At 40.3% G+C, this 23,580-nt stretch overlaps 2 protein-coding genes across 2 annotated transcripts in view; one reads left to right on the top strand and one right to left on the bottom strand.

Annotated features, from left to right (window-relative positions):
• Positions 1–711: 711 nt before the first annotated feature.
• LOC119745538 (serine/threonine-protein kinase ULK4-like) lies at positions 712–19,970 on the bottom strand. Its single transcript, XM_038221933.1, has 27 exons — positions 19,885–19,970; positions 18,471–18,769; positions 17,758–17,897; positions 17,145–17,316; positions 16,868–17,053; positions 15,940–16,018; positions 15,676–15,835; positions 15,362–15,540; positions 14,124–14,382; positions 13,264–13,509; positions 12,711–12,757; positions 12,068–12,146; positions 11,228–11,419; positions 10,308–10,469; positions 9,597–9,779; positions 8,237–8,245; positions 6,942–7,069; positions 6,186–6,325; positions 5,565–5,686; positions 5,118–5,226; positions 4,875–5,021; positions 3,384–3,615; positions 3,022–3,176; positions 2,661–2,827; positions 2,218–2,316; positions 1,664–1,846; positions 712–1,128 (listed from the first exon to the last, which is right to left on the bottom strand). The coding sequence occupies exons 2-27, from the start codon at positions 18,706–18,708 to the stop codon at positions 967–969; spliced, it is 3,975 nt and encodes a 1,324-aa protein (XP_038077861.1). The 5' UTR covers positions 18,709–18,769; positions 19,885–19,970; the 3' UTR covers positions 712–966.
• A 672-nt stretch (positions 19,971–20,642) lies between these two features.
• Positions 20,643–23,580, top strand: part of LOC119745393 (protogenin B-like) — a 37,509-nt gene continuing 34,571 nt past the window's right edge. Inside the window, exons 1-2 of the mRNA XM_038221713.1 lie at positions 20,643–20,972; positions 23,042–23,332. Of these exons, the coding sequence (XP_038077641.1) occupies positions 20,885–20,972; positions 23,042–23,332 (379 nt within the window). The 5' untranslated portion in view covers positions 20,643–20,884. The remainder of the gene's footprint in view (positions 20,973–23,041; positions 23,333–23,580) is intronic.

Genomic DNA, 23,580 nt, shown 5'->3' with positions numbered 1-23,580 from the left:
CAATAAAAACAGCTCCAGCACAGAACTTTTTTTTTTCAAATATAATTATTACAATTTATTTTTTCCCACTTTTTATCCATATTTCTTTTTCTACTTTAAGTAGACTCTTTGACAAACATAAGCTTTAACTGACAAGCTATACGCACACCATAATATGACAAATAATACACGGTATGAAAGGCGTTTCAATAGATTATTCAACGACAATAAATATACAAATCCACTCAAAATATTTTCAATTTTTCAACTTCAATATGTACACTAATAGTTGGTAAGGGTTACAAACGTTAGGCATAAATACACCGGCAGCTGTAAAAATGCAAATATACAGCAATGCAAAACATTTCTGCTTTAATCTGAAAGCTAAGTGTTTGCTTAATGAATGCTTGTTCAAATTACTTGAAATTTACCAAAAATAATCATACCATATTCAGGGATGAGCTTTCGGGAAAATAAAACATCCACAAAATAATCAGCAGAGGGGTTAAGTGTCGCTGTAGGCCCCAGAGCAATGCAGGGTCTGTGGTACATGTTAATATTTGCCTAACGACACCCAGTTCTTTTGTTCTATATACATTTTTATAGATAAAACCACCTTTATGGTTAAACCTCAGGAACTCCAGATTTCAAAAAAGAATTTGGATTTTAAAATCCTGAAATTATGCAAAATCCTGACAACAAATCATGAAGACAGAAAAAATCCTGACAAATTTTAACCCCGTTTTTTTTTAACTGATAACAATTTTTCTGCGACCGTGGATGTATTTTTGCACGATGTCAGTCGGCGTGTGGATTGCATCAAAGGCAGGCAACAACAGACACGTACCCAATGTTCTAAACAAGTCCTCACAAGTCAATCAAGGCAGTCCCTTGTCATTCTTCGTCCTTCCTACATGTGACCTAACTTATGATCTGTCTTAAAGATGCATCTTTATTAAAGCCACAATCCGTAAGTAGTTTGTTTTCTCAGCTTACTTTGACTCCAGCAGTCTTCAGCACGTCGGCTGCTAGCGACGACACGGCGACGTCGGCATGTGAGCTGGCCGTCTGCACCATGTCTTGCAGAGCAGCGCATAACCTTTGACCTTGCTCCCTCAACATGTCGGCGTGCTGTTTCTCTGTCGATATCTGAAACAAAAACCAAAACAAAAGCGGAATGGAAATTTAACCCACATTTCAAGATATAAAAAGATATGAATATTTCTTATTTTCAAAACTGATAAAATTAATACTAATATTAGGATAATAATATTAGGAAGGCATTCTCATAGACTTTAGACATAGACTAAAACCAACAAAAAACTACTATAGCCACATTTCTAAATACTTTTCCCTCCCTAAACTGTTCAATTATACTATTCCCGACCTACAGAATCTTTTAAGCAAATATCGACAGTAAAATTCCTTCTAGAAAGGGTAAAGCATTCAAGCATTAATGACCAGTGACTCCCTAAGGCTTTTCTTTCGGTTGTTGTATTAAGACAATAACTGGATCGCAACCTTCATGACACTGTGGTGGAACACCGGTACGGAACTCTGGAGGTAGCAGGTTCAAATCCAGCTGAAGTCAATTTCTTAGTTTAACCATTACGTCAATTCAAAGTGAACCTAGTCCGTTTCCTTTCATGGTTTGTTTGATGATTGATAAAGATTGGAGACCTACCACTCTTTTGATGAACCTCAGCAGTAACTTTTGTCGCTTGGCGTCAGACTTGGGAAGCGCCGCGGCGAGGCAGTCCATGTTGTCGGGCGACATCGTGTCTTTGTACTCCCCGCCAAACAACTGGGCAATCAGCGACAAGCACTCGCATGCTGTGTGCTTGAGGTCTCTCTCCTTACTGCAGATCTGATAAAGATGTTGGAAACTCTAAATCAGTACGCTTTTGTTTCAAATGTATCAAGTGAGGAAGAAAATTCCAATGACCATTTTGTTTCAAAGTCTGGTGTGGTTAACTTTACAAACCCTTAAGCCTTTTGCAATTTTACTTCTACTTGAGAAACTTCAAGAATCTTCAAAATTTAACACTGCAATAAACAAAAGGCACATTGGTGTAAAGAAACGTGACTATGTGTTGTACAAAGCTGTATCAAAAATTGACATTTCTGTCAACAGACACTGATATTCACTGAACTGTGTCAGTATTAAAGCCCAAACCATAGCCCAACAGTTATATACATAACTTAAGCAAATTAATGAAAATAACTTAAAATCCTTACCAACTGCATGAAGCAGTCTGTGACTTCTATGAATGGTTTGTTGTTCAGGAGTAACGATTCCGCACCCCGTGTGTCGGCCTCAACACCAGATTTCTTGGCCTGTCAACCAACACCAAAAAAATAAAGAATTTAAAGTTTTCTGAGGCCGCAAACATCGGCTTTGAGTATAATCTGTAGACGTTATTTTTTAACCTAATCATGAGAGTGAATGTGAGGACACATTGTGTGCCATCTAGCACAGGGGTGGGTGGGGGAGGGGGGAGGGTAGGAGTGGGACGGGGGGAGGGGGGGCAGAAATGCACCTAATATTTGTTGTATTAAAGAATTCATCAATGTTTTGCATAATTCTCGCAAAGTCCATATCCATCCAATATCATTGTCACATTACACACGATTGAGTAAAACATGAAAATAACGCATCATGCTGGATATTTTCCACATACCTGCAAAACTTGGCGGACCGTTGCGGCCACATACTTCAGCAGTATGAGGCTGGTATCCTGCAAGCTGGTAAGCAGCAGCTGGACACTCTTAGTATCTGTGGTATCATCCGACTCCATGTAAATATTCACACCCTGCTGTAACAGGCTACACAGGTGATCCACAATACCTAAACAAGATGAAAAGTTTAGAAGTGAAAACTTCCACGTTGCAAATTAGTTTACTTTCTAAAATACTGGCATTTATCTTTTATGTCTTATTTGGGGGCTATGGCTATGGAAGTGAAATTGATTTCTTGGACTCTTTGACCAATCAGCAATGACAATATGCTCCTTATCGGTTAATCAGAGGACAGCTTCTCACCTTGGTCATACAGTGCCTTCATATTGGTCCCTTTGTGGCTGACCAAACAATGCAGGATTCCTACGAGGTTTCTAACGGCGCTTCCGATTGGTGCATTCTGGTGGTCAAGCAAAACCTGGAAGAGGACTGGATATAATTCCAACTCCTCCACTCTCCTAGAAAGAGTTAAAAAAATGGTTTTAGTCTACAAAATTCCTCTTTTTGGTTGAATCTCTTCTCATAATGTGAAATAACAAGTTCTTCAATAAAAATCTAACCACACCAAGTGTACTAAAATAATTAAAATTTTGGTTTTATTTCTTCATTTTTTTTTAATCAAAATTTAAGAAAAACAAAAACTTTCTTTCCTTTTCTTGACTTACTTGATATAAGATGGACTTTTCTCAATCAACGCCAACAGAAGCTTCAGCCCGTAGACCGGTACCGGGTCCGAATCCAGCAGGATCTGCTCAGAGTGAGGCAGGAACCGCTCCCCGATAATCTCCTCCAGGAGCTTCGTGTTGGTGAGGGGGCGCTCTTCGGTCAGCTGGTCGTGCGTCAGGTACAGGGAGGTGGTCTCGGCGAAGAGGCGCAGGCAGAAGATACGGGTATCTCCTGGCCAAAGAAGGACAGAAGGTGAGTGTTAGGGTCTTGTCAGGCTTTATTCCCAACTGCACTCTCTGATAGTGGGAGAGCGTGGCCTAGTGGTTAGGGTTCGTGACTCATGATCAGAGGGTCAGGGGTTCCAATCCAGCTACTGGCCATATGTTGTGTCCTTGGGCAAGCCACTTCTCCTAAACTTGCCTCTCTCCACCCAGGAGTATAAATGGGTACCGGCATTAGCTGGGGAGTAACCTGCGAAGGACCGGCATCCCATCCAGGGGAGAATAGAAATATTTTCAGTCGTTTCATGACAGCGAAACTGGAGATAAATGCCGGCCTGATGGGCCATACTGTCTTGTGAAAGACTTTACTTCTTAAAGGGAAAATACAACATTTGCAAACATCAAAAAATAAAACTACCAAATCATTTTGAAATACCTTGCTGGACTGTTAGTGAATGACAGTGTAAAGCATCCTGTAAAATCATGGCACCTGGTATACTGTCATTTTCAAGAAAAGTGGTATTTTTGTATCAATTTCCAACGCTGATCGGCCGATCAGCGTTGGAAAAAACTGGCTTTTTTTCAAATACTGGCCCCAGTTGACCATCGCACTTGTTTGCAATCGATTACACACCTATGAACGGGTACAAGCCAGCTAGACTGGTTCCCTGACCTTACAATTCCCCAATATATGTAAACTGCTCTGTTTCTTCTTAAATGGAGTCAGGGAACCAGACTACAGGAAAATGATTGTTTTTCTTTGTTTTATAGCATTTTCGAACCCAAAACCTCAAAAAAGTCAGTGTAACTATATTTGCTATATATTTCCAACCCCCAAATTCCATCCATTTCTGAAAATTACAGCAAAAGCAAATGATGTATATTCCCTTTAATACACTCTATGACAAATGTCGTGCCAAAATACTCTGTCACTATGGACTCTATGCATAAACAATAGTTGGTGCCTTGTGATCTCTTGTCCACTTGTATACATTAAATTTGATTGATTCCTTGATGAATCCACAATATAATACGGTACTGGGGCGCTTTGGGGCGGTACAGGGAGCAACAGGCAGAGTGCTTCGTGCAGTACATGAAATCATAGGGATTAAAATCAAGTTGAGCATTGCGAAGGTATTGTTGAGAAAATTTGTAGTGAACTTGTTTAAGGAAATGAAAAAATGTGTTGTGCCCTTACGTTTTATGTTTTTCTTATCTTTTCTTTTAGGGGGAGGGGATGGTCGGGGGTAGGGGCGGGGGTGTATTTACCGTTATCGCTGGATACCAGTGAGGCAAGAGCTGGCAGGATATTCTCAATGATGACGCTGTGGTAGTCCATGAGGATGCTGGGGTGTTGCGCTACGGCTTCCAAGATGGAAAGAACTGTGTTGATGAAATCCGTGGTTCCTGATACACCTGTGAAAAGAAAAATGTGAACGTTCAAATCCTTCCAGCCATTAGGTAAATTTTTTATTGCCTTTTATTTTAACCTTCTATTTTACTTGAATTTACCTATGGCAGGTTCGATGCTTGTTTCTCCGCTGTCCAGAGACTGGACATGGGCCAAGAGATCACCGACATCCTCAAGGAACTTCTCCCCGATGATTCTGGCACGAAAGACCTGGGAAACGACACGGTAAGATTGACGAAACGTTATCAAGAAATACGCTGTTATTTTTGGTTGCTTTTGCGCCCATAACACACAAAAAGATACGCCTGAATTACTGTTGGGCCAGAAATAACCCGAAATTGTAAAGTAACTATACCATACCTAAACATGGGTGTTTTTTTCCCTCCATGTCTCATTCAAAAGTGAATAACTTTTGTACAGTTAAAAAACAAAATCTCATTTTTCGGATGAATGTTGAAAGTACCACGGGGAAAGCAAAGGGAAAATGAAGAAAGAAACCAAAGAAGTTGAAAACATTGTGGTAACGTGAAAATGAGTTTCATTCTTACCTGGCTGGTCACCAAGTGCAAAGCGACGGGAACCAGTGGTAGGCTCGTCTTCAGCTGTTTGGCTTGGACGCTGGAAGGATGTTTACGCCCAGCGACGGCATTCAATGAAGACACTGCGTCTCCTAAAATTCAAACCAAAAATTGTGAAGTGTTTGGTCAAAATCAAACCTTTCCGGGCAGCTGGTCAAAAATATTCTAAAATATAGATCTTCCCCTTTATAATGGCGATTTTTGAGAGCGGACTTTCCTGGGCAAAATGCCAATTTTGGAATTTCTGATGTAATGAAGGTGAAAAATGAAAAGTTGCAATTAAAGTTTGGGCTAGGCACTTCTTGAACGGAAACATATCTACAAATCATTTGAATCATCAATTTCAGAGGCAAATTCACACTCTAAATTTATCACGGCATATTTCCATCACATTTTGGATCACAAATTTGGAAAGAAAAAAACCCACACACACACACAAAATAACCCCAACATTTTTTGTTTGTTTTTTGTTTTGTTTTGCTGTATCTGCATTTTAAGCTCTGCCCACAAGCATCACAAATAGTCTACACATTGTCTTTCGTTTTCCAGCAAAATGTTGGATTTTTGAAGACTCAAGAAATGATCATTTACCTAGGATCTGAGGTATTATATCCACCAGGTAGTTAGTGATGAGACCCAAGCATTTAGCCAGGTAGTTGGCCTGGCCCTGGTTGTCCGACTTCCCACCCGTCTGTTGACGACGACCGTCACGTTCAATGTGCATCACAAGCCTGTTTCATAAACCGGGGAAAAAAATTAGTTTTGCTCGCCTGAATTACAAACATTTCAGACTTGCATTTCGAGAATTGTGCAGATAAAATGAATCCCTGTCATCTGACTGGTGGGTCGTGATCACATGTCATTTAATTATTCGTCCCAACCCAAAAAGGATTTATTCAGGTGTTGTATAAAACAAAAAATGAATGTTTCACATTCGTGCAATGGAAAGAATAATTTCACTCAGTAGCAGATGGAACGTTCCATTCCACTCAACTTCACCTCATGGAAACATTCCATCTGTCACCTCCTGAAATTATTCTTACCGTTGCACTCATTAACATTCAATATTTGTATATTAACATGCTTTGTGTGGTACAGTGAGAATAGGCAATCAAATAGACCTTTATCATGCTGCCACCATTTCAGTCATGTTCCCTGTATCCAATAACAGTACAGAATGATAATGTTTTTAGTGCAAAAAGGCACCAGACTATTTTTCCTTCCAGCCTCGCTTTGGTTACGTTGATTTGAATGGGAAAATAATCAAGATGGCCGCAACATGATAATGGTCTATGGTGAACACAGACAAGACAACGTGACGGGTCCTTCAAGTTGGCAATACGGTACCTTGCTTGGCAGGCTACGTGTATCATATCCATGTTGGTGTTTGTTACCTCCAGTAAGACCAGGAAGGCCTTCGCTCGGATCAACATGGAGGGACTGTCTAGGAGTCGGATGATCCGAAGAATGAAATCCTGTCCATTGGGGTTGACAAAGAACGAAAAATTAGTTGGGAATCTCGCGAACTCTTGACATGAATAATTGCTGTGAGGTGCCAGAACTGAAGACTTGCTTTCTATTGTGCAGCTGCATGGGGTGTTTTTCTTGTGCAAACGATGGCAAACTGTACATATTAAAGGTACAAGTACATAGGCATTTTTTGTGCATATTTTTCATTTGAAACAACAAAATTGCTCAAAATGTTGAGAAAGCATGCATAATAACTAACCTGTTGACATTTCAACTCAGTGCATTCTACATGTATACAGTTTGAGAAAACAGAGAAAACGTACACACTATTTTGGGGGTATTGTAAACTGGATTCTGTTTCGAACGTTGCTATCGCACGCAAAAAAGTATGCCAGCTGGCACCCTTTTTTGAAACCACCTTTAATGTTCGTTATATTCCAACCAACACCCTTTCAGGTGGAGTAATTTCACAGGGTTTTTGACATCAGGCTTATCTCCACTTTGAGCAAGGTTTCTGTCATTAAATCAGTTGGTACTTTTCTTGGCAATTGCAAATAATCCCAAGTGGCTTTACGATCCAATTCACTTCTGTGCTGATTCACTTAATGGTAGCAAACACATGTGCACAATATGTCAGCACTGTTTTGTATATTTACATTATTAACCCTAACCGAACTCAACCCATTTTTAAGATGGAATTTTGCGTCAGGGTAATGTAAATCATCTCGAACTCAACCCATCAAACTCAACTCATCAAAGTTCAACAGCAGGTTTTGTTTAAATCTGTTGGGATAGGTTTTTACCCCTAAACTGATGGTCTTTTACACTGGGGTTGGCATACCTCCAGAAACCAAGTCCAATTGTGTGTGTGTACAATTTCCCATGTGGGTGTTGGAATTTGCCAGAATGGGTATGGTTCCTAGTAAATTAGGCTGGGGAGTTAGGGTTAATTTAACTTTTACCAATTTTTGTTGACAACGATAAAAAGCTCAGTATGCGACAATAGTTACACATGTACCAACAAATGTAAAACGTAAAAAAACCCACAAAGCCAGCTAACTTCAATGTATTGAGAACACTTGACTACACATCAACATGCCAATCTCTCCCCCCCCCACAAAAAGTGCATGTGCAATGGCTTCAAGGTGTGAATCAAGACAGAGGGTTGTTACCTCAGCATTCTGATGATGCAAGATGAGCAAAGGTTAGTCAAGGTCAAAGGTCAAAGGTTAGAGGTCATCCAGCAGCATGGAAAGGAAAACAAAGTGGTGATGTGAGGCAGTAAGGCAAACGCACACAGCAAGAACAAAACAAAATGAGTAAAATAGAAATATTAATTTTAATTAAATTAAACAACAAATCACACACATCAATGAAATAAAAATTAAACGTGCTTGGAATTTGAATTGTGAAAGTTACAAAAGCATAGCTGCCAACATTTCAAAATCCCAATTAGTAATCAACCCGCGCGGTCATTTTCAACTTCTCGTTTTATCAAAAGCTTTACCAACATCGAGTACAGGTACATGGTTTACATGTGCACATACATGTGCATACCCTTCTTGTTGTGAATAATAATGTACTGTAGGCCAAAAGATAATTTAAAAAAAATATATATATATTTTTTTTTAAATTACTTTTTGTTTTAATGTCTGTATTTGTTTGTTGAAGTCAAATAAATAATAACATCAATAACATGTGCGCATATTTTTTTGGAGATGCATGCTATCGATGTTGAGTTTCGAGTTCGTATCATGTTTTTACACACAATGATCTATGTCCACCGTATGCAATAGAAATATCCCGCCAACATACCTTGCAAACGCATGCTGATTTATCTTTTCTGTCTGTTGTGACAAACTCAAACTCTATTACCAATTATTGCAACCATACTCTTATTAAATTCCATGATTAAATTCTCGAACTGATGGGTCTCATCCCGGCAATAAGCGACAAAATGTGCTCACGATCGTCACTGAAAAGTACTCACATACAGTACACACAACCACACATCCACGAGATGCACACAAATGACACACCATTGAAAAATATTTTTTGTCTGGTCCTCAAGTACTCCACTGCGCACACTGCATTGATGTCTATTAGGTGCTTGACTGCATTCTTATTAGACTTGTCACCAGTCCATCCATTATCGCGACATTTCGCCAGAAGTTTTCGGTCAAAAACGATACTTTACATTTTTTTTTTTTCGTTAGGTAGAAAATGGTAAATTCGTAATGTTTTAGTGGCAAATCGTATTTTCGTAATTTAACAAACAATTCGTAATAATTACGAAAAAATCGTACTAGTTGGCAGCTATGCAAAAGTTCTCTCATTCAAGGAACTAAAAATTCACTCCAATATGCAGACAAGGCAAGGCATGTCAAAAGAAAAATGAAAAGACACTTCATCAACTCAAATCAAATTCTTTGAACCTCACCCTGGTTCCCCACCCCTGGTTCCCCTACCTCCCCACCCCTGATATCCCCTCCCCCTCCCCTTCCGACCCCCTTCATGCCACAGTTATTTCACCTTGTCCTGCACCAGTCTCTGTAAGTGAGAGCCTTCTGTCAGCAAGGCAGCAAACATGGTGACCAACGCCTGTTGCACTTTGGTGATGTTGACCGAGAGCGCTTCCAGGACGTTGGGCAGTCCTACTTTATCGATGACGCTCTGGAAGATGGCCACAGACTGCCTGGTCAGTCTGCACAGGGCCTGGGTAGAGATAATCAAAGTTGTAATTTGGTCAATCTCAAGTCAGTCACAAGTCTCATCACAACTCCATCACTAGTCAATCACTAGTAAATCAAAAGGCGGTCACAAGTCAATGGCACATCAATCACCATTCAATCACAATTCTAATCACAAGTTTAATCACTAGTAAATCAAATGCTGATCACAAGTCTATCACAAGCCAATAACAAGTTAATCACAAATTAGTAACTAGTCAAATCGTAAGTAACCCACAAGCTAATCAAAGATTAATCACAAGTCCATCACTAGTCAGTCACTAGTAAATCAAAAGGCGGTCACAAGTCACTGGCACATCAATCAATCACAATTCTAATCACAAGTTAATCACTAGTAAATCAAATGCCGATCACAAGTCTATCACAAAGTAATAATTAGTCAATCACAAGTCAAATCCCATATAACCCACAAGTTAATCAAAGATTAACCCTAACCGATCTCAACCCATCAAAGTCCAACAGCAGGTTTTGTTGAAAGCTAGTTCCAACTTACAGAGATGGCGGTAATCTTCAGCGCATCGGCAGTGGAATGGTTGAAGAGATGCCACAAGACGTGGCCTGCCTCGTTAGTAGCTAGCTTCTGGCTGTGAGTTCCCATGGTGGAGCAGACATTCTCAATACTCTTAGCTGCATAATGCTGGACAATGGAGTCTTCCTATAGACAGTAGAGGCAGGAATAACCCGAATGATCATTTGCAGGGCGTAACAGGCCTCACAGTAACCCTCTCCATCAATATAGAATTTTTTAATAGGATTTGAAAATCAAAATTTAGGTTTTTAAAGGTTTTCCAAGCACCAAAATATTTTCATTTACAGGTTTTTAGGATGCAAAACTGTGCAATGTTTCAGCATGAGGTAGCAGAAATATAGTGAATTACTTACCTCAAGTTTTCCACACTAAAGTTACAAATTTCATGCAAACTGCCAAATTCTAAAACACTTGTAAAAACATCCGAGAGATGTAGGCCTTTTGGAATTATGATAACTAAAGTGTGGGTCAAATTGATTCTTAAAAATTGTTCTTTAGAGATGTTTGCCAGAATAAAAATATAGGTATTTATAGGTTTTAGAGGTTTTGCTGTGAGGCCTGGTGTAATAATACTGTGTCCTTTCTGTAAATATTTTGGGAGTTTTCTCTGATTTTTTTTCGTGTATTCTGTGCATATAATGATAATTCTGCAAATACACTATGAGTATGACGTGAATATCTTAAGAGTATTCTGTGATTATAGTATAAGTATTCTGTGAATATCTTATGTATTCTGTGAAAATCGTATGAGTATTCGGTGATTATCGTATGAGTATTCTATGAATATCTTATGAGTATTCTATGAATATCTTATGAGTATTATGTGAATATATTATGAATATTATGTGAATATTGAAGTATTCTAAATGGATTCAATCTCCTACCCCTTCTCGGATGCACCTTGTGAGCATGGTGTAGGTGATAGCCGGGACTGTCCAGGCCTCTATGCTGCATCCTTTCTGCTCCTCCTGTGTAGCGACAAGGAACAGCAGCTCACCCAGAGCAGGCAGCATGCCTTGCTTCAGCTTGGCGTTGCGAGTGTTGTCTCGGATGACCTCCGTCAGAGCGGTAAAAAGCTGTGTGTTTTAAAGGTACGTAGGGTCATTTGCTGTGTGTGCATTTTCTTGTTTGAAGCAACAAAATTACTCAAAATCTTAAGTAGGATGCATAACAAATAACCTGTTGCAGTTTCAGCTCAGTGGATACTATGTGTTTTGAGAAATTGAAAAAACAAGTTCACATTTTTTGGGGTCTCGTAACTTGATTCCGTTGCTAACAAACGTAAAAAAGTGAACCCATGGCACCCATTTAAACCACCTTCAATGTAAAGTATCTTCCAAACGATACCAATTCAGGTGGAATAATTTCACAGGGTATTTGATACCCGTCCTGTCTTCACTCTCAGCAAGGTCTCTGTCTTTAAACTGTTAATTTTTTGGGTAATTGCAAATGTTTCACATGGCTTCAACAGATGACACCCCCCCCCCCAAAGAAACTACCATTTAAATTTGTCCCACTCAAGCCCCGATTTAGAAATCTGAAATTTACATACTTTCATAGTGTTAACATCAAGAGATGTTGGAGAATTTACAGAATTTTCCGCTACAGTATTTGGGGATTTTTTGCTAACAGTAAGCAGAACCACTGCATTGGCGCCTGTTGTGAAGTGTGTAAGCATTTCAACCGTGTATGCTACAACTTTAACAGGGAGTTTGCCGTTTTACCTCGGTGAGTTGAACGTCCTCTTCAAGTTCCTCCATGTTTAGAGCCAGCAGTCCGACGACACGGCCTGCTCGGCACCGACTGTCACACCAAAAAAGTTACTCTTAAAAAAACAATCATCACGTACCTTTGAGTTCTCCTCAGCCCTTTAAATATTCAAATTAACAGTGAGTTCTTGGATAGTTGGGGATGTTTTTCTTGTGACTAAAAGTAATTGACTCCGTGATGTTCAAATACCCCCCTCAACGGCTACAGAGAGAGATCTAGGGGAGACCACTGGAGACTACTGTTGGTGTGTGTGTTCATAGACATGTGTCCACTATTTTGTATCGTCAAGTCTTGCGAGAGGGAGATGTTGTTTCAATATTGGGTTTTCTCTTTCACCAACGTAACTTCTAAGCCCTGTAAGCACCCTTGGCTTGCTAGAAAAACTTGTCAAGCTTTCTCAGGGCGAGACTTGAACCCACAATTTGCCGCACCAGTAAGCTGCAATAGAAAGTCCCGGGTTCGAGTCCCACTCAAGTAAGCTTGGGAATTTTTTTTTCTTGCAAGCCTATGGACAGTGCTCATGAAATAATGTCGATGAAGGGCAAAACTCAACCTTGAATTGACAAGATTATTTATTCAATAATCGGTGTCACTTACACTTCGATAGCTTGGCTGGCTTTCAGGCACTGCAGTAAAGAGGCAATCTTTAAAAAAAAAATTGAGAAAATTACAAATGAAATAATTGTGTTCCTCGAACTTTTTTTAATCTTAATATTTTGCATGCACTATCATTAAAAGTTCAACACAGAAGTAAACAATTAATGAAGCAAATAAAACATTAACAAAATAATAGAGTAACTTTAGTCAAGTCTTCAAAAGTTGATCACATGTCAATCACAAGTCGTCCAGTTTTAAGTCAAGTGATAGGTTATTTAAATGAGCTGTTTTACAGACATTCTATTGCCTCTGTACATCCCTATTAGTTGTGACCAAGCTTGTGATTTGACTTGAGACGGACAAAGACATTGGCAAAATGGGGAACCACCAATTTAGGGCTGGATAGCTCAGTTGGTAGAGCACAGGATCGGCAATCTGGAGGTCACAGGTCCAAACCCCCTGCAGTCAATTAATTGTTGTTCAACTTAAAAAACGGATGATAACCATGATTCTGGCAATCTTCAGTGACAGAATAATTGGATACTTTGCCTACCATTTTCGATTTGATGACCACAGCTCCCAGGCTCCCGTTACTGCAGATGGTAGCGATGTAGTTCAGGAACTGGACCTTGGAGCGCTGACCACTGGCCGTCTTGTCGTTCATTTTGTTGAGGGCTTCGGCTAGAACGTCCACTTGATGCAACAAGTCGGCCGTGCTGAGCTTTAACAGTTTCTCTACAGATGGTGCTGAGACTGGCAAGCTTTTAGCGTCGTATTTCAGAGGAGTTGGTTTTTGTATCTGTTGAAGAAGATTGATATCGTTTGGTGTAAGTATACTAACAAATTTATCGTGATTTATCGTGCCTAGTCCAGTGTACTTGCATTTAATGATTTTTTTTATCTTTTTTTCTAAGTTTGTTTAAAGTTGTGTTTCCGATGCTATTTTTCAGTTTAATCTTTTTTTTCAAATTTTGCTATTTTTCGAGCAATACAGATGTTATTCACTGTTGAATGAGACCTCGAGACATATTGAATGAGACATGTTTAGTTACTGAATAATTTTTTTTACAAATTCAAATAACTGGCTGCAAGACAATAATTCCATTCTCACGGGGTAGACTGGTTCCTGCCCCACAATCAGTATTGATAATGTATGGACCAGGAGCCAGTCTGCTCGCAAAGCGGATCTATTGTGCCCAAAACAAAACCCTTTTTTTTTCAGAGAGTTAAAAACATCAAAATAAACAAAAGAGAGGTTATTTGGTTGGAATAAAACACACAAGTTGAAAATTTATTAACGGAAAAAAAATTGAATTTGTTGAATAGCACGATGAAGGCAACTTTAAATCTCTATCCTGTAGGTGGTATTGTCTTGCTCTTGAACTGTGTCAATTAATAAACAAAACAATATACCTTTGCATTATCAATGATGGGCGACACTGTCAGATCCCACAATGTGTAGACCAGATCGCCTTTTGATCCTTCCTCCTCCAAGGACATTTTACGGTCTCTGTGATACTTTGCTCGATGTTTGCCGTCGCCGCCTCCTCCTTTGGTTTCCTTGGTAACTGATTTCTTCTTCCCGGATGATTTCCGTGGTGGGTGGGGCTTTACTTCTTTTACATCAGAGGATGCCTCGTAGGAGACGACAGGGGAGGTTTGTGGGCGTGAACTTTATTTTGTTGTGGGGGGGGGGGAGGAAAAACAATATTACGGTGAGGTCAGTGCAACAGCAGCAGATACGGATGATACTGTAAGCACCTAATTTACAGTCAGCGATCTTAAAAAACCTTAAAAATAATTTTTTTTAAAAATGTAAAAGAGGCGAATTCTAATATATGGATGAAAATCGTTTTATATTTTAGGTCCAACTGCAAAAAATATTTGGAAAGCGAGACTAGCACCACCATGGTTATAAATTGTCTGCCACCTTCCAATCTCAAGAGTTTACAAGAGTTTGATGCTACCTAATGGAAAAATGATTGCACATGATGGGATTTATTCCAAAACTCTTTTAATACTCAATGGTGAAGCAATTGGAGTTAATACAATCTGAAGGGATTTGATGGGATACAAATGGAATCTGAAGGGATTTGATCCAACATTCTTTATAACCTGACAGTGAATTGATTGATATTTGATTGGATCTGAAGGGATTTGATGGGATGCTGATGGAATCTGAAGGGATTTGATGGGATTTAATCCAGCATTCTTTATGATAACCTGACAGTGAATTGATTGGTATTTGATTGGATCTGATGGGATTTGATAGAATGCTGATGGAATCTGAAGGGATTTGATGGGATTTAATCCAACACTCTATCTGATAACCTGACAGTGAATTGATTGATATTGATTGGATCTGATGGGATTTGATAGAATGCTGATGGAATCTGAAGGGATTTGATGGGATTTAATCCAACACTCTATCTGATAACCTGACAGTGAATTGATTGATATTGATTGGATCTGATGGGATTTGATAGAATGCTGATGGAATCTGAAGGGATTTGATGGGATTTAATCCAACACTCTATCTGATAACCTGACAGTGAATTGATTGATATTGATTGGATCTGATGGGATTTGATAGAATGCTGATGGAATCTGAAGGGATTTGATGGGATTTAATCCAACATTCTTGACGCTACCTGATGGTGAAGTGAGCCTCCTTCGCCGCGGTATCGGTGGCCTCGGGGGTAGACTGTGGACGGAAGGTCTCCAGACCGCTGGACTGTAAGGACGTCCTGAGAAGATGGTGCTGGCTGGAAGCGCCGCCGGAACGCGAGATTGGACGACCGTCGGGAGAGATGCTGATCAGGTTATATTGCTATCAACAACATAAATTACAACGTTAGAAGAATGGATTCTACATAGTACAAGCAATCGTAAGATGATTGAATCCAGATCTTTTTTAAGAATCTCTTTTGCATAGAGAAGGACTTAAACTGTTTTATCTAATTACCTTAATGTTACTTGGCGTTTGTGTCAGCATGTCAACACTGGACTGAGCTGTTACTTCATGTGTGTCCCCTCCCTCTGAGGCAGCCTCATCTCCCTTGCCTTTGTCTGTCAGAAGCTGGCCTTGCCAGAAGGGGTGAGCGACAAGCTTGTGCCAGTCTAACCTGTTGTTCAGTTCACCAAAACAAAAAGAGGGGAATCTTGATGAGAAATTTGCAAATTTGACAAATTGTATTAAAATAAAAAAAAAATTCAAGTGTTTTTATACCTCTCATCCGGATCCTTTTGCAGAAGGCCTTCCAACAGACTGCAGAAATCTGGAGATGGTTTGGAGGATATCCGTGGTCCTGCAAAAACAGCAAAATGCCTAAATTGAATTTTCTTCCAACTTGTGTGACTCAAACAAAATAATTTCAAAAGATGGAATAGTCTTTTGGGCGTGTGTTCAACAAGCATGAGATTGAGGAATTAAAAAAAAAAAATCAATGAATATACCAACAAATGGTTTTGGGGCCAAAGAGGGCCCAGAAAAACGTAGGTCCATGACATTTATTTATTTTTGCCTAAATGCAGCATTTTTAGAATACCCATTTCTTTTGTTCTATATAAACCTTTTTAGGAAAGGACACCTTTTTGGTAAAACCTTGCTAATTCCAGTTTCAAGGGGATTACTTAAAAATCCTTGAATCAGGAAACATGCCGACCAATCCCCTCCCCCCTGGGCAGAGTTGCGGACAGTCTATCTGCAATAGGCTCATTGTATCAGGTATTATTTGCAAGATTCTGAAGAGCTTCCTCAGAATCTTCCAACAATGAAGTTTTCATAAGATGGCATTTTGCGTCGGGGTGATGTAAATCAAATTAGGTTTTGCCCTTCACCGACGTATAGATACTGTATACTCAGTGTGTTACCTCCCGAGTGAAAGTTGGAAAAAATCACTCGAGTGGGACTCGAACCCACGACCTCCTGCTTTCTGGTGCAGATGTCTCACCACTCGACCACCAAGCTAACAATGAAGTTAGCAGCATTGTTTACAACTGGAAAACTTCTTAGGTGAGTTGTTCACAATCTTGCAAGTACTACCCAAAACAATTTATCCCAAACATTTAATGAAAACTCCTGAGATGTTTTGCCCTTTTGTTTTTTTCTGAAGAAATATATGAAATCTATTAAAATAAGTTGTAAATATTCTTACCTTTTACTTTGGGCTGTGCATAGCTTTTGTTCAGCACCTTATCAACCAAATCAGGGAAGGTGTCTGCGGTAAACGGCGGTTTACCCGTGTACAGCTCGTACAAAACACAACCAAGAGACCAAAGATCGCAGGCCATGGAGTGCGTCTGACCCTGGAGTAGCTCTGGGGCCAGGTAAGACGGGGAACCTGTGAAAAAAAAAACAAGCAGGGGGAATTTCTTAAAGGTACCAAGTCAGGCCAAGTCAAGGGAAAGACAAAGATCTTTCTTTGAACTTACCCAATGTTCTTCTTTGTTTAGCAGCATCCCCGTTACCCTGGTCGGCACTGTCTCCACTGCTCCCACAATCCTCTCCTAGCGTGCTCTCAAACAGCTCATCCAGATCTTCACCCTCTACCCGGGACAGACTAAAATCATCAAACTTTAAGCTTCCTGGACCATCTAACAGAATCTGCAGGTTTGCGAGGGTAAAAAAAAAACACTACACCTATTTTTTTAATTTTTCAAATACGTTCAATTTCCAAACCGTTTACAAACGCCAGCTAAAAATAAAATGATTTTGAATCTAGCACTCTCAGTTCCTTCAAAACCAATTGGGGTGAAGTGGCTTGCCCAAGGACACAACATGTGGGCAGCAGCTGGATTCAAAGCCCTGACCCTCAGTCTGGGGCTAATTCCAAACACATTACAGAACTTTGCGGAGCTCTGAAAAATATTTGCATAACAAAAACAGGTCACCAGTCAAAAAATAACCTGGATTCATATTGCCTGTCACTGGTTCCCCGCTGATATTTTTGCTGATTTTTGCTATATTGTGCTTAAGCCACACTCCCATGTTCTGACAGAAGTTAACACCCTGTGTTAGTCAAAACGTTGATCTCGCTGACCCTACCTTGGATGGCTGGAGATCACTGAAGAGTATCCCCAGTGAGTGGAGATAGTGCAAACCCCTGACCATATCCAGACCAAATCGACGGACAGAACTCTCTGGCAGATGCTCGTCTTGCACTAAGAGCTGACGCAAACAACCCCCTGAAAAAAAAAGAAGGAGTCAGAAAATCCGGTTAGGTTTGTGGGGAGGGCAAGTTGGCAGAATTTAGCTCCTCTTTTGCGACATTGGTTAAATTCCCACAACTTGTGAGAAATAAACGGATACTTGAAGTCCCAACTTGCCAACTAAAGCAGATGTCTCACAACCAGTGTATTTGTGACAAGTCAATTCTCAAGTCCAGTCACAATTACCATGGGGATGAACAATGGAAGGCCTTAGTCATAGTTCATTTCAACAGCTTGTGTGTTGAATTTGATTTACTACACTGTTCATGACTTGTGATGGACTAGTGGTTAGGGTTCATGACTCATCATCAGAGGGTCAGGGGTTCAAATCCAGCTGCTGGCCGTATGTTGTGTCCTTGGGCTAGCCACTTCCCCCCTACCTGCCTCCCTCAACCTAGATGGGTACCGGCATTAGCTGGGGAGTAACCTGCGATGGGCTGGCATCCCATCCAGGTGGAATAGAAATATTCTCATGACACTGAAACCAGGGATACACGCTGGCCTGACGGGCCATACTAGCTCGTGACAGACTTTACTTTGTTTCCTTACCTGTGCACAACTCCACGACCAGCCAAAGATGGTTAGTCGTCTCGTACCACTCATAAAACTGGACAACGTTTGGGTGATCCAGCTCGTGGGTCAGGCGAACCCGATTGGTCACTTCCGGCCGGCGGGCTTTGTCCATGCAGTGGATGGCTACAAAGTTGATGGAGCCCTTGCGACGCCCCTTGTACATGATGGAGTTCTCGTCCCGGTAGATCTCATCATAGAGGATGAAATTCTCCATGTTTGCAGGGGAACTAGGATTAGAGAGAGACCGATTCACGTCATGATCAGAGCGGGATCACCTGCATATAAAAGATAATGTAATAGGTGGGTGTGGACATCCGGTATTTTTTTTAATTGGCTTATCTAGCTCCCAGACCTATGTTCTTGAAACTAAATGCCATGGTTCTTGAGTCTGGACTGAACCACATTTCCATCTTTTTTTCCCAGTGTAGTGATTTATATATACTGAGGAAAAAAATCAAGGCATATCTTCTTTTCTTTTTTTAATATTTCTATGTAAACAAAAAGACATTTTCACATTTCACGCTTCCATTACTTTTTTTAGGCCTCAAGTCAGTTCATCAGTGTCAAACGATGTGGATGGTCAATACATTTTGTAAAGATAGTGGATATTTTGCCGGAGGTAATGACGGCAAACTAACGATTTCTAAAGGTTTGCCGGCGGCAATCCATATCAACAGAGGGCGCTGTACTCTTTAAAATAGGGCTGAATTATAAGATGTATTAAATTCCCACCAAAAGTTGTGTAGCACGTTTGGTGAAATGGTTAAGCAAAGGCCCTAGTAAGCGGGATGACTCGCGTTCGATTCCAACCGCACCACATTTTAAAGTTTTTTTTTCTCATCCCCAAATAAATAAGAATATTCTTCTTTTATTATTTTAACATGTCTCAAAGTCAAACATTTTTTGCAGAGTAGGCCTAGGCCTATTAGGCCTACATTTTCTTTTTCAGATTTGTGGCTCTGGAGGATTTTTTTTAAAAGGGAAATAGCCGAAATTATAAAATGGTCTGAATCCCATCTTGTGAATACGACTACGAGGTAACAACGATAATTTTGGCATGGAGCCAGACTAAAACTTGTCACCGGAAAATGTTTAAGTACAAAAAAACAGTAACTGCGCATGTTCAGTGCATATCCGGCAAACTAACGTTTACTAAAGGTTTGCCGTCTCCGGCAAAATATACACTGCCTTAAACTTTACACACGATACACTACATAATACACTGCCTTTTGTGAAACCATTTTTCAAAATGTCATTCCTCCGTGGAAAAAAACATTACCCATATCGTTAGAAACTGGTTGCTCCACATGTTGGTTAGATTTAATCACAGATCTATTTTAAATACAGCTTTCTTTTTTCAGATCTTCTTCAAATAGTTGTTAAATCTTACCAAAAGACCTTTTTCAGCCCGCCTTTTTACTCGTTGCTGCGGACGCCGACCCAAAAAAATGACACAAATATTTCAAGGCAGGACGATAGCGCCCTCTCGTGTACATGTTATATCTGTACATTAGCAGTAGGTAAAAAAGAGGGCGCTATTCCATCTAAAACTAGAGCGCGAGTAAAGATAACAGTTGAACCCCCCCCCCAAAAAAAACTAACGCAGTTAACTTGTAGGCCCAGCAGTTCATATTATTATGTGCTACACTAATTATTAATATTTTCAAGTAAAACAAAAATTAAGGAATGCGATGAAAACGTGATGCAATTCTTTTTGGAAAAATAACAGAAAAAGTGAGCAAAACCAAGAAAACAAAAAATAGTCAACAAATCACAAAATAATCACTGCTAGCAAGCATATTTTTAGATTGCAGTTGTTGTCTGAATCATGTTCAAGACAAAGATAATTCTAAATAGGTCTCTAAATGATTCTTTAAAAACTGTTATTGACTATCACTATCAGCAGTGGCCTGGGGGGGGGGCGTGGGGGGGGCGACCTGGGGGGGGGGGCGACCCCCCCCGTTTCCCCCCCCCCCCCCCACTGATATTTTGAGTTTCTAAAAAAATTATCATTGATCTACATGACGCCCCCCATGAAATGTTCCAGCCCCCCCCCCTCCCCCCACTGAACTATCGCTTATCACTAATATCAGTATCAGCGATAAGTTTGGTCTAGTGTAGGGTCTGTTAGAAGCCACCGTACAATGCCTTGTCGATATCAGATATCCCATGCAAATGCGTGCAATACGTTTCACGTGCATTATTAATTCTTGGTAGGGCCTACGTAATTTAATGGCCGAACTTCTGTGAGTGCGAACCCTCACTTTTTGTGTTCAATGATTTGTTGAAAGATCCACGTGCGTAAACCAACATCAGTAAAACAGAAACGAGCGTCGTCGAATGGATAACAGTCTTTGGGAAGATGTAGTCCAAGCATCATTGGAAGCAACATGATAATTAGACCGTTATTTGGAGGATTTGTGGTGCAGTTGTGGGTGGCAGTTTCTGTGTTAGTCGTGTTTGATAAGGAGTGCGAAGGTACGTGCTATAATGTTTGTGTATTCGTTTGTTGACCTGCACTGCAGCGTGTACGCACTGCACATGTTTTGTATTGAACTGCGCAATCTTCATATATTCGTTTACCAGGCACTAAAAGTAACCCTCCTTGAGTCCTGTGCTCCCTAAAATTAAAAGCAGAAGTTAAATTACTTTTTGTCATTGTAATGATTGTGTAAGTTGTCCAATACAGGGACTAGACTAGACCCGTGAACGTGGCTTGTAAACTACGCCACGTTCTTATGTCATTTCGAACCTGGCGAACGTGTCCCTCTGACTCCCTCCGTTACACACACTGGACGTTATTTTGCCCATGTAATAAGTACTCACATATGAAGCTGTCTTGAATTCTATTTGTACGTCAAAACTTGCATTTGACGAAAATTGAGGAAAATTCTGGCCCCGGTTCATGAAGTCCGTCCGCTACTGCTAGCTGCCATTTTCTCCCAACTGACGCATGCGCATTGCGTTTTATTTTCGTATGATTCGACGGCTGTTTACTGTCGCAGCTAAAACAGACATCGTTTTAGACAAGTTTCAAGTCCTTTCCTCTCTCACCGCACCGCACGCGGTCGCACGTGCACCCGCGTGTGTGTGCACACACGTACTGCTGTACACGAGATGAGCCGAGCAGCCAATCGTCTGCGGGGTGTTTTTTTCGGGGTTGCGACATGAAACAGCCGTCAATCTGTCCAAGCGACTCAGACGCGTCCGGGGTTATTTGTCAGGGTCAGGTTAAAATCTAATTTCTACACGTTCGTATGGGTCTTTACTGATGGGCAAATTTCGTCGAAATTACACAGCCGAAACAATCGGACGGGCAAATTTAGATTTCTAGGTGAGTACTCAACACCCATACGGAATTATGTATGTCGGATCGATTTCGCCAGGTTCGAAATGAAACAAGAACGTGGCGTTGTATACAACGCCACGTTCACGGGTCTAGGACTAGACCGACATCATTTCAGCCTTGAATTTGTCATGTTTGTCATGTTTGTGAGATCACGGAGCTCTGTTTAATTACTCCTAGAACTACGATGCTCTGCGGCAGAGCGGAGCCTCATAGACAGCTTACCCCGCAAAATTGTTTGCTTCTACAAAACACCAATTAAACGTCCATCAAAACCAAGCCATTTCCCACAGAACTGCTGCACAGTTTGCCCCTAAACTCTGTACCCAACAAACATCGGTGGATTCTGTCAGTTTTTAGGCCAAAATGATGAAAAATGGGCCCTGTTCCCAGTATAATAAGAGAACAAAAATCCACTTTTGTGGTATTGGACTTAGCAAACTAGTTTAGTTTATTATGGCGACATTAAAAACCAACAGGTATGTCGTAGATAGAGGGCAGGGTTTTGAATTTTTTTTTTTTTAGGGATTTTTTTGGGTAAAACCATGGAGGTAGGAAAAGACAGAATGCAACACAAAAATGAAGATGGCGATCACTACGAAGCACTTGGAACGCACAAAGCCACGCTGATTCGCGTAAGAAAATCACATTCTCTACTGCAAGAAACTGTTCAAAATTACCCCAAAATTGTGTCATAAGAATTAAGAGAGGTCTGCCTTTTAGGATGAAAAAATCATTTTGAAACGATAAAAAACATCCTTGACTATAATTTGACCCAAACTAAATTGGGAAAAAAATGTTGCAACCTGATGCCACTTTTTTCTTCATATACATCTCAATGAAGGTCAGTCATTGCAAAAAAGGTCATACGTTTTGAGGTTATTTCATATATTGATAGTTTGCAAGATTTTTAATTTTTGTTTTACTCTTTTCAACCAAATGCAAACTTTAGGTTACTATGCGGTTTCTACTGGACCTATGCTATGTTTTTTGTTGTGTCTGTTCAATATTAATTGGCTTTAAATTTATTACCAAAAAATTGCATCATTATTCAGTCAAAGATAGGTTGAAGATCGTCTCATGAAAGTGGCAGAGAACATGAAGTCCCTGTCAGTTATTGAAATGTGATGGTTTTAAGCGAGTGATGAGGGTTCAATGAATTGATCAATAAATAATTAAATATTCTGGTCTATTTCGACAGCCATCCCAGAGCTGTACTTCACGGTCTTGCCGTCCAGTATTACGGTCCGGCGAGGCGAGTCCGCTGTTCTCCCCTGTGCAGCCTCCGGAGACCAGCCCATCAATATTAGCTGGCGTCGGGGTCGGGAGGCATTGCCGGGCCGTTACGGAGAGACCCAGGTCCTGCCCAATGGTTCCCTGGCGTTGCATTTCAGCGAAGAGGAACCAGCGTGCACCAAGAAAGGGTTCCAGTGCTGTGCGACCAATCCCAATGGGACATTGTGTGGTCCTGCAGTGTCGGTCAGAAGCACAGGTAAGATGGGTTCGTTTGAAATACTTTCAAGTACTGGAAGGCAACTATGTGCCTTTTAGTTCAAGAAGTAGGCTTGAAAATTAACATTGACATAATTATTTCCGACTTGGAAGTTGTTCTCTTTGTACAATATTTTAATTTCACCCTGAAAACAGCATTTTTTTTCAAACTATTGGCTTTTGAATGCGACATGAAATGAACAAAAATCTGCCCACATTTAATTATCGAATTATTTTGGCCCGTCAATA

This window comes from Patiria miniata, unplaced genomic scaffold (genome assembly GCF_015706575.1).
Source record: "Patiria miniata isolate m_02_andy unplaced genomic scaffold, ASM1570657v1 HiC_scaffold_7, whole genome shotgun sequence".
NCBI classification, from domain to species: domain Eukaryota; kingdom Metazoa; phylum Echinodermata; class Asteroidea; order Valvatida; family Asterinidae; genus Patiria; species Patiria miniata.
Note: the sequence above shows the minus strand (reverse complement) of the source record. Positions and strands in the feature narration are given on the sequence as shown.